Genomic DNA, 11,465 nt, shown 5'->3' on the forward strand with positions numbered 1-11,465 from the left:
TGACTATTTAGGTGGTTAGCTTTAGTATGTAGCAATTTAGCGTTTAGGCAGAATATCAACCCCTTCGCCCGAATAGATGCAAACCAGCAGAAAGTGTCGTCTACAACTGTGTATTGACTAAAATAGCCGCAAATAGTTCTCCGAAAGATGATTTACCGCAACACTTTCGGACAGTCGAACAGGACGATTTTCGAGTATGAATATCCGCTGGAGTTTATTTCGACGGTGATAAGCATGCAACATGATAAGTAATCTGACCTCCACAGACGACATGACTGGCGAGCTGCAGCCATGGACCATATTGAATGGAGGCGATATCAACGAACAACACGATTTCGTCGACCTGAAGCTGACTGGTATAGTGAGGTAAGTACGCAATTTCCGAATAACAGAAAGTCAGTTGGTCAATTTGAAGTTTAAATCTAGGGAACGCTTGTGTTTATCACAAAACGCATCGACAATTAAAAGTCTGAAAATTTTATACAATAAAAGTTTAATAATCAATTTATCCCAAATGAATAGAAATAGATTGTGCTTTTATTAATAATAATAATAAGAAAAAATTTTGCAGTTTAACGCTCAGCGATTCGTTGCAAAAAAAAAAAAGTTTACGACGGTAACATATTTAGTCGCATCTGCAATTTGTGCATTTGTTGATCAAGATATATCATGCATTCGCTCATTTGAGCACTTCGAACTTGTAGCCATTTTTGCACAGTTCTTCAATCAGCTTAGTTTTTGAGTAAGCGGCTCCTGGTGGAAAAACTCCTCCTCTGAAAAAGTAGAAAATAAGCGATGCTTATAACGAAACAAAAAAAACAAACACCCAAAACTCACGTTGACGGCATCTTATCGCTCTCCTTCAATATGGTCGTAGCCGCCAGTAGCAGTGCCACACAAGTGGCCCCGTAGCCGGGATTGCTTCCGGAAACTTTCACCATGATCTTCTGATTGGGTGGAGCCTTGAACTGGTCGGACGGTTCGAGTAATGCTTCGTCCTTGTTCCAGCCTTCACCTTTGAAGTAGATTGCAAAATCGGTGTTCTGCATCATTTCCTCCGTCGGACCTTCGTGCGAAATGAATCCAGCCGAGAAAAAGCGTGGGTACTGTTTGTTTTGAAGGAGAGATTAAGTTTTAAAGACCAATCAAGAATTTGAACGTTTACCTTTAACAGAAGCTGTCTACCAAGCTTGAATCGAGTCATTATGGCAAAGACACCTGCCACCAGTATTACGCCTACAACTACCAGGAAAGAACTGAAAATTATAACAATGCCATTATTTGATTATACAATTTAAATTCAAATCTGCTTACTCAAAGGCCACATATGCCTTCATCTGCACTGGTCGTTTCTTATCGTTGTCGTAAAAGTATCGCTGCGATCGCATCACCACCGATCGATCCGATCCAGGGAATGGAAGGCACCAGCGATTGTTCATGAATCTGGCTTTATGCACTGGTGGTCTGCTTTTCAATCTAGGCTGAAAGTTGGGAAGTCTCGCCGGATACAACTGGCTTCGTATTCCTCGCAGTTCATTGGCATGCGCCAACCCGTAAATGGCAGACTCCCACGTTCCGTAGTGAATGACTGCTCCACCCGTGGATTTGCTTTTGTTCGTTGTCTCCAGGAAAGTTTCAACCGAATTCACCACACCGTCGAATTCCTTCTCCAGAAAAACAGTTCCCATGTCAGCTGGAATACTATCGAACCCACAGGCAGATACAACGTAAACTCCTTTCTCCTGCGCTTGTTGATTATACTGCAACTGCATGCGCTCCATGTATTGTGGCTCACCGCTAACATCCACGTGATGGGTGCCAGCTTCAATACATGCTTTCACCACCGGTTCACCGTAAAATCGATACGGTCCGCAACAGTTGACCACAATTCGGCACTGTTCGGCCATTTTCTTCAACGATTCCTCATCCTTAACGTCAGCGATTATGATTGGCGTTTCGGACAGATCCTTGTCCGCCTTCTTTTCCACCTCCTGGAGAATTTTGGCCAGTTTGTCCTTGTTGCGACCGGCGACGCCCCATTTTAGTCCATCCAAGATTTTAATACCTTCGTAGATCGTGTACTTGCCGGTGAAACCACTGGCACCGAAAATGATCACGTCCAGCTTACGTTCGCTCGACATTGTCAGTTGCTCTGGCTAGTTCCCAAACGAGCTGCAAGCAAAAAAAAAAAAGAACTGCATCAAAAAAGGAAAGATCTGCATACTTGAGTGAAGTTCGACTGGCTGTGGAAGTTTCATTTTACGGTGGGTTGGAACTTGTTCAGTGCACCCACGTGCATTATGGCTTAGAGTTGAGTTGGGTTTGTCTCTCAAACTTCCCATTTCACAGAGGTAAATAAAGAGACACAGCAAACATAGGAATGTCCTTTTTAATCGAAATATATTTACCAAACAAATCAACGTTAATTCTACTCTTTTTCGAATCAATTTGACAGTGGTATCTCAATTTTGATTGCACTAAATGAAAGGAATTATTCGGACGTAAATTCGAATGCAAATTTTTGATATTTTTTAGCCAAAAAATTGAAGACCTGTTACCATTTTATCATTTTTTTTCAGGGTATAAAAAAATTAAGAACGGAATAAGGTATTCAGTCGAAAAAGACGAAAAACTTCAACGACAGTCATTAATTTTAAATTTGAAGTCCTAGTTACTTTACAAATCGATGCTGATAGTGCTAGATAGCAAACGACTGCTATAGCAACCCAATGACCACTTCTACTTTAGTCTTCAATCAATAAAGACCTATTTGTTTAAACCTCTGCCTTCAATTAGGTTATGGGCCCAGCTCAAAAGAATTAAGAAGATCTAGAAGATTTTTTTTCACCTGAAGCAAACGAAAAAATGCTTATGAAATGAAATTTTTTTTACCTTGTAAGGCCTATTAATTAACTTCAATTTACCATTAAAAGAGTTCAAGTCGGTTAAACGGCTCAAAAGCTACAATTTTTTGAAAAAAAAATTGTCTATTTTTGGACAACCCTAATTCATCCCCCTGTTAGGGGCGGCGTACAACAGTGTCTGACCCGGAGCGGGCGGCTGAATTACGAAATGCGGTGCCTCGCCGGCTATATCTAAGACGGCAGCCCCGTCGCGAGACCAGGTATCGCAGCCCTAGTAAGGCAGCATACCGAAGGTAAAATACTACGAACAATCCAGATATAAATACGGAATGGAATAATCGGCATGGACCTAGGCGTACGAAAAAGGACAACGATTATTGGAAATTCAGTACTTGGAATGTAAGGACTCTACTCGAACCGGCACGTGCAGGTATCATGGCTAGAGAGCTGCAAAAGGTGAATGTGGAGGTTGCTGCCATACAGGAGGTGAGGTGGCCGAAAGCGGGAGAACTCGAACTCCGGGCACTGCAGTAGATCCTATTGCGGGCACTTCATTCAAATACCTCATCTACTACAGTGGCGGCGTGAAAGCAGAAAGGGGAGTCGGTTTCGTGCTCACAGGGAAACAGATGAAGCATGTCATTAGATGGAGACCGATCAGTGACCGTATATGCGTGTTGAGAAATTAGGGGAAATTTTTCAACTACAGCCTGATAAATGTGTACGCACCGACCAACGATAAACCCGATGAAGGGAAGGAGGAGTTCTATACAAAAACAATATCGCACGCTTAGCCTTGAGGCTAATAGCAGTCTCGATCAACTAGATTAGTTGAGAGAATTCGTTATCGATATTGTTTTTGGCACATTTTGCATGTGTAGGATAAGTACCCGGTGCATGAAATGAAATCAGAAATCAGCATTTTTTTCACGTCATAAAAAATGTCACATGTTGGTTTCAAAATTCGAATCATGGACAAAAGTGTACATTTAACAAAAAACAGTTTGAATTTAAATACGAAAAGTGTAGCCAAAACTCTCCTGTAACTTTTCGTGAAAATGATTCTAGAACGGAGTTTTTTGCGTTATTTCATTAACGGATGCTCCTCTAAGAAACAACTCTTCGATTACACAAACGCCTGCTAAGATACCATTAAGATAGCAGCAATTTATGTAGAAACGCTTTCGTGCGTAAACAAAATCCAAAATCTTGCAATTTTGAAAATGCTGTATCTCTGGAACGCTACATTTTGTTTTTTGCTGATAAGTGATTCCTATGTAAAATCGTCTGCTAAACACATTGGTGTGGTCAAAATCAAAATTGAAGGGGGGGTATTTTGAGGAAATTACAAATTAAATTTTGAATCGAAAAAAATGCAATGTTGGCAACACTGCAAAAAAAATTGATCGCGTAGTTCGATTCTACATCTAAAACCCTTCAAAATGATATGTCAATATCACCTGTAGCTCTTGAGGGTCCCGAGATATTCACAAAATAAAAAAGGTATTTTGCTAAATTCGCAAAAAGTGGAGGCAGTCCCATTGGCCGAGGGGTCCACCAATTGGTACAACACTTCGTACTTATAAGTTCCGGCCCAAAATACATCGACTCACAAATTTTGGTCGAAATCGGAGATGGTCGATGCATTTCCTCGGACACTTGACATGGAATGACCCATATTTAGATTACATTCTTAGTTCTGTAATATTTTGATATTCTTATATCTGAGTAGAGAGCGAATTTTGAGAGTAAGTTATGTTTCCATTCAATTCTACTACAAAAAGATCGAATACTCTCTTATATCGTCCACAGATACGTACGTACAATAAAGTCCGGTAAATTCCGGTAAATTCCGGAATCCGCGTAAAAAGCGACCTTAGTGTACGTTTCCTTAATGTAATTTCAGTTGCTACATACTACCATCATCACTGCTTATGTGAACTGTAAGAAACTTATCTATCCAAGAAAGAGTGTTGCAAGTTTTCTTTGTTGACATATTTGTCTTGTTTTGAACATCATTGTTTGGATGAATTGTGTTCCATAGATTTATTTCCAACTACTAAGTTAACGTGAAAATAAAAAAAGGTTACGAGTTTCGTTCTAAAACGACCCTTAAGTTCTTGTTTCCCGGATGTAAACCTCAAATAGATGTCCTCGTGTCATAGTAGTAATTGTTCAAATGAATGTAATGTTCCATTGAATTATAAATTGCGTACCGTTCTATCAAATTTACAAGCGCAATTATTTCAACATAAACTAGTCTTGTCTAAAAAAAAACTACCCCGCCTTTAGACATCTCTGCTTTGGACAGGTAGTTAAACTGACCAAGCTAAAATGATCGCGCAAGAGCCATCCGATTTATTGCCAGAAATCCTTGAAAAAGCACACGTCATCATCCAGAATGACTTTTAATTATTTAGTTACGTTAGTCATTATGTTTTGCTGCGATGGAATATCAACGAACGGGCATCTCAGAGTGACTGTAATAAAGTGCAAAAGGTAAATTTTAGTTTTTTCGTGGAAGTGAAGCTCAAATAGGTAGTTCCATTCGACGATTTGGCATTTCAAATGCGTTTCGGGTAATCGATTCCGCGAGTTAAAAATAATTTTTAGTCAAAGATCGGATCGAAGCACATCCGAAGCGACTTCTGCTTTTTTTTTTCATTTTGTCATTTTCCAAATCAAGAAAAGCAAAAGAAAAACTCCGCTGAATTAATGCTGTGCAGCGTTTTTTTTTATTTCATTTTATTTTATTTAATATATATGTACGACTGTTGAGCGGACAGTTACCAGAACGGTAGCGGCCTGCATCGAGTAGAAAAGGGACGGGACGGGATGTATGCACTGCACATTAGGCACCACGTCGCGTCGGCCGGCTGCGAAGTTTCGCAACAGCAGTCACAATGCGGTCATTCATTCCGAAATTTGCTACATGCATTACAGACACTCGCGATGTTCGTTGCCTTCTGGAGGGATTCCATGCGGTACAAATGTAATAAAAAATCTTAGTCATTTTGGTATAAGCATTGTTTAATTGCTTATGAAATATTTAACTTTGAACTTTGATTTAATCTTTATTTTAAACTTAATTAAAATTTCTATAGAAAGTATTTTTATGTTTTCAAAAATGTTTATACTAAAATAATAAAACTAAAAAACTTTGCTCAGTAAAGAAAAACAAAATGCAGTCAAAATATAAACATCCCACGTAATATTTATGAGGTCACGAAGAGTTTTCTGCAACTAACTTAAATGAATGTTGCACAAACATTCTTTTCTCGTTCCTAACACAGTTGCAGGGATGTGACATATGATTGGAATCCATCTTTCATGTCGTTTATTTGATCGAAATAGTGTAGATTATACAATTAAAAAAATTTAATCCTATATTTTTAGAAAAAGACATGTAAATTTTATGAAGAAATGGGAAGAAGCTATCAGCAACTGCGTAAATTAGCATGAAATTCCTCTCTAATTTTCCTCATGATGAACTAATCCTACTGTAAATGAGTTCAGAACAGCACAACGATCGAATCTGGCACTAATACTTGAGTAGATTTTTTTCCTCTATGTTCTGGAAAATTATAATTGTGTGATCGATTCAGCCGGAATAGGCAAAAATCACGTATTTGCCAAATAGTCGAAGCCTGTGAGACTCTATTAGAATAGATCAAACACAATCATGGAACAGAGCCACATATGGCAGACACATCCAACAGGTTTTGCCTTACATTATGTCACAGCCAGAAATAATACGCGTTTTCAGCGTTCCAGTGCGATAAATTTGCAATCGATTAATCCACTGTTCGCTCTTTCTCAACTTGGGCGGAGGAATATGGAAGCAGAAAAAAATAACTTATTTTCAGCACCAACCTTTCACGAGCTCACATTTTATTTATCGCTAGCGAATTGGAATATTTTTTATTCGCATCATTTGTCGATTTGCGACTTAGCAATATGGCAATTTCGGCTGGTCTAATCCGAAAAATTCACCATAAAAACTTACCTCTCAGGTGTAATCTGGTTTACAGGTGTGTGAATCTACGATTAAATTTTATTGCACCGTGTTTTTTCTGCTTCTCCAAACAACTCCTCAACCTTGAACTTGTAAAAAACTGTGCCACCTCACCACCGTGTTCTGAAACTCTCAAATTCAACTGCATCGACCGAACGCGTATGACGAACTGAACAACAAGCGAGAAGCAGTGGAAAATGCCGGCCGGCTTCGAGATTGGCAATGCGCAGCTTTACACTGAAAAAACTGGGCACGCTCCATCCAAGTGTTTCATCAATTGGATATGAAAATGACTCTGCATTGTTATTTGTAGAATTTCTTTCATCGAATTCAATCATTTTTCACTTTCGTTTCAAGTTGTCGCACACATCAACTTACATTCATGAGCTGCACTCCACTTACGTATGATTCCAACATCCCTTTTAGGTGAATTGCACTTGAATCTGCCCCACTGTTTCATCACAATGATTATCATGTGCGAAACACTTTTATTTACGTATGATTCTAACATCCCTTACAAGTGAATTGCACATGAATCTGCCCCACTGTTTCATTACAGTGATTATCATGTGCGAAACACTTTCAGTTGATTTGTTTTGTTTTTATATGTCAAATGATGTGCCGTTTGGGCGGAAAAGTAGAAAAATGGCGACAGATGAAGAGTCAACGAGTGTCATACGGCTCAGAAGTTTGAGGATTTTCCAGACTACATCTGTAAATTTTTGGAAGGTAAGTGATTTATGTCACGTAAAAGAATCGAATTCTAATCTTATTTCGTCCTTCCAGCACAAGATCACAAGTATTTGTTTACTAAAACATCACTTATTTAAATTAAATTAATTTAAATCTTTGTTTGCTTTACAGGCTTCTTCAACAGAAAAGGATAGTTTATATTTGGTGATGAATTTTTATAGTGAAATTTTAATTTTATAAATAAAAAATATTATATGCAATCATATCCCTGTAAAACTGTTTTCATTTTAAAATCGAATAAAAATCATTCGAAGCTCGGTAAGCATTCATTTGAGATTCAAAATCCAAACACTTTATGTCTATATGTCATAACACCACAATTGAAAGTGTTTTCCTTTAGAAAATGAGGTGTTGCACGATGAATGATTCTAAAGTGTTTCGCATATGAATTCTATATGTTTTGACCAGTAGGGCGAATTCAAGTGCAAAACACTTTATAATGTCATGTTGATTTCTTTCAGTGTACAAATACCGAAGAGACAAATATCGGCTCGGGCCACAAATACTGCCCTGTTTGCTGTATATTATTGATATCTCAAAGCTTTTAGAAATTTGATCGCACCGGGTTTTTGTCCACAGCAATATGCACTGGCCAAACTGATACGGGCCACTGGGAGGCAGTGGGGTAGGTTGGCGCATGCACCCGGTCAAAGTCTAGCATTTTCTTATCTCTTAGAAGAGCTTGCTTAAGAAAGTCCAATGTTAGCACTCGCCGTTCGGTTGGCATTGATTCCATCGGTTTACAACGAATTGTTTGACATACTAGAAATTTTTTTGTTATTATTTTCAGTAACTATAATTTTGTTGTTAGTACAGGCCGCTGAAAATCATTTTCCAGACATTGGAAATGAAAATTACATTTTTATATTATTCATCCTCCTTTCTTGTCCAGACGACACTCGATCTACACTGTAAAAAATCGACACGTTGCTGCTAAGTGGATTCCACTTACTTCTATGCTAATAAAACATTTCATATCTACGTGAAATACACTTGCGTTTCAGTTCACAGCAAAAAGTCAAGTGTCTTACACTTCGATTTGCCATGTCATGCATACCAAAATCAATCATTTTACACTCAGATTACAATGCCTACACACATGCCAAAACACGTTGAAATACCGTGGATTCATATGTAAAGAGCATTAGGGATTAGTGTGCGATTGATTTTCAGTGATAAGTTCTAGTGAGACGCAGGGGCGGATTAACGCGTAGGCGAAGTAGGCGGTCGCCTGCTCGTAAATCATCGAGGGGCGGCAAACAGACGGCTAATGCGTGTGCTTATTTTTTAGGCGACGAGGAAATTTTTTCTCTCTCTAGCAGGATTTCTATTCACGTGCGACGCGACCATCCACATTTTCATGTACTAACGTTGTACTAACACTCCACATGCCACAGTCTTCTTGCAAAATTTCAGCTCAGTCGGACTTCGTAAAAATCAATCCGTTCCATGCAGCAACCAATCTTGTTGTTAGCGATGGTGCCAAGTCATGTTTTGATGCAGTAGACTTTTTCAATGTCGTGCAAGCAATTTTCAACTTCTTTTCTGCTTCAACTCATCGTTCAAAAAACACATTACTTCTCTTACGGTAAAGCCTCTGAGTGGAACGCGTTGGGAAAGTCGAATTGATGCTGTCACTCCCTTGAGGTTTAATATAGGAGAAATTTATTATGCCCTATATAAATTAATTACATCGAAAAAACTCTCTTTCAAAGTGAATTTCTTCTTTTCTGTATTGGAATTTCTTCTAGTATTGGAATTTCTTCTATTGCATCGTTCGATGATCGATTCCAGTTAATGAAAAATCACAGTGACAATTTCAGCTTCTTGTATGATATTCACAGTTTAATGAGTTGTAGTACAGATCAGTTAGAGAAAAGTTGTCTACATTTACAGAAAATCCTCACACACAAGAAAGAGTGTGACATCGATGGACATGAAATGCACCAAGAACTTGTTAGTTTATCACCTTATTGCCAGCTGAGACGACTCCAATGAATGCGTTAAACTAAATCACAAAAAATCAACTGATTGATACTTTTTCAAATGTTTTTGTATCTTTGAGAATTTAACTCACTTTACCCATTAGTGTAACAAGTGGTGTTCTTCGAGCTCCTGGAAAAGACATACAATGAAAGCGCAGGAGACACATCCACAGTTCGATCAGCACTACAGCGCAAGAAGTGTTGGGTACAACTGCGGCAGCTGCGTCCAATGAGTGGTTTGACGCTGAGTGCCAGCGAGTGACGGAGGAGAATAACCGCGCCAGGGGTCCCATGTTGGCCACGGCTGTGACTCGTCAGAGCGTGGGTAGATATCGAGATGCTAGAGCCGCTGAAAAGAGACTCCATCGCCGGAAGAAACGACAGCATTTGGAGCGTCTTCTTGCGGAGGCGGAAGGTTGCTTCTCCAGACACGATGCGAGGAGCTTCTACAAGAAGGTCAACGGAATTAGGAATCGAAACGTGTCAGCTCCTGTCATGTGCAACGATAGGGAGGGGAACCTGATAACCGATAAAACAGAGGTGGCCAGGCGTTGGAAGGAACACTTCAGTGTGTTGTTGAACGGTGAGGGAAACAGTGGAGTCGAAAGGAGCAGGATGACTATTGAGGATGATGGTCAAGCTGTGGATCCACCATCCATGGACGAGGTGAAGAAAGCAGTGGAAGAGCTGAGAAACTGCAAGGCAGCTGGGAAGAACGGTATACCCGCTGAACTCTTCAAAGTCGGGAGCGAACAGCTGTATCGTGCCATCCATCGGATCATACTGAGAGTGTGGTCTGATGAAGAATTGCCCTCGGACTGGTTGGAGGGTCTCATATGCCCGATCTACAAAAAAAGGTTATCGCCTGGACTGTAGCAATTATCGGGGCATAACTCTTCTCAATACCGTGTACAAAATTCTCTCCCGCATCCTGTTCCACAGACTGAGGCCGTTGCAGGAGACCTTTGTTGGCGAGTACCAATGCGGTTTTCGAGGGGGACGCTCCACGACGGACCAAATGTTTACCTTGCGACAAATCCTCGATAAAATTTCGAGAATTCAACTTGCAGACGCACCATCTGTTCATAGACTTCAGGGCAGCGTACGATTCAGTTAAGAGAAATGAGTTATGGCGGATCATGCTCGAACATGGCTTCCCAACAAAGCTGATTAGGCTGATACGTGCCACCCTTGAAGGTTTTACATCAAGCGTCAGGATAACTGATGAGATATCGGAATCTTTCGTGACGTTAGATGGTTTGAAGCAGGGTGATGGGCTGTCGAACTTATTGTTCAACATCGCATTGGAAGGTGCTATACGGAGGGCTGGTGTGTAGAGAAGCGGCACCACCATTACGAAATCGCACATGCTTCTAGGTTTTGCGGACGATATCGACATTATTGGTATCAATCGTAGAGCAGTGGAAGAGGCCCTCGGACCTCTCAGGCAAGAAGCTGCGAGATTGGGGCTTGTCATAAACTCTGCCTAAACGAAATACATGGTGGCTGGCAGAGTGCGTGGTAGTCCGTTGGAGGTTGGTGCTGCGGTGGTGCTAGATGGGGAAACATTTGAAGTAGTCGACGAATTTATTTACCTGGGAACATTAGTGACATGTGACAACGAGGTTAGCCGTGAGATAAAGAGCTGGATAGCAGCCGCAAACAGGGCCTTTTACGGACTACGTAACCAGCTAAGGTCCCGCAGTCTGCAAACTCGTACTAAACTTGCACTCTACAAAACACTAATTCTTCCCGTGGCCCTCTACGGCCATGAATCATGGACGCTGAAAGAGGCTGATCGACGAGCTCTTGGTGTTTTTGAGCGTAGGGTTTTGTGTTCAATCCTTG

General features: G+C 40.3%; 1 protein-coding gene across 1 annotated transcript; it reads right to left on the reverse strand.

The window, feature by feature from the left end:
- Positions 1-476: 476 nt before the first annotated feature.
- On the reverse strand, positions 477-7,060 carry LOC129721969 (saccharopine dehydrogenase-like oxidoreductase). Its single transcript, XM_055675115.1, has 5 exons — positions 6,871-7,060; positions 1,315-2,172; positions 1,166-1,256; positions 838-1,106; positions 477-773 (listed from the first exon to the last, which is right to left on the reverse strand). Exons 2-5 carry the CDS (start codon positions 2,139-2,141, stop codon positions 680-682), a joined length of 1,281 nt encoding a protein of 426 aa, XP_055531090.1. The 5' UTR covers positions 2,142-2,172; positions 6,871-7,060; the 3' UTR covers positions 477-679.
- Positions 7,061-11,465: the final 4,405 nt, after the last annotated feature.

The sequence above is a fragment of the Wyeomyia smithii genome, chromosome 1 (genome assembly GCF_029784165.1).
Source record: "Wyeomyia smithii strain HCP4-BCI-WySm-NY-G18 chromosome 1, ASM2978416v1, whole genome shotgun sequence".
NCBI lineage: Eukaryota > Metazoa > Arthropoda > Insecta > Diptera > Culicidae > Wyeomyia > Wyeomyia smithii.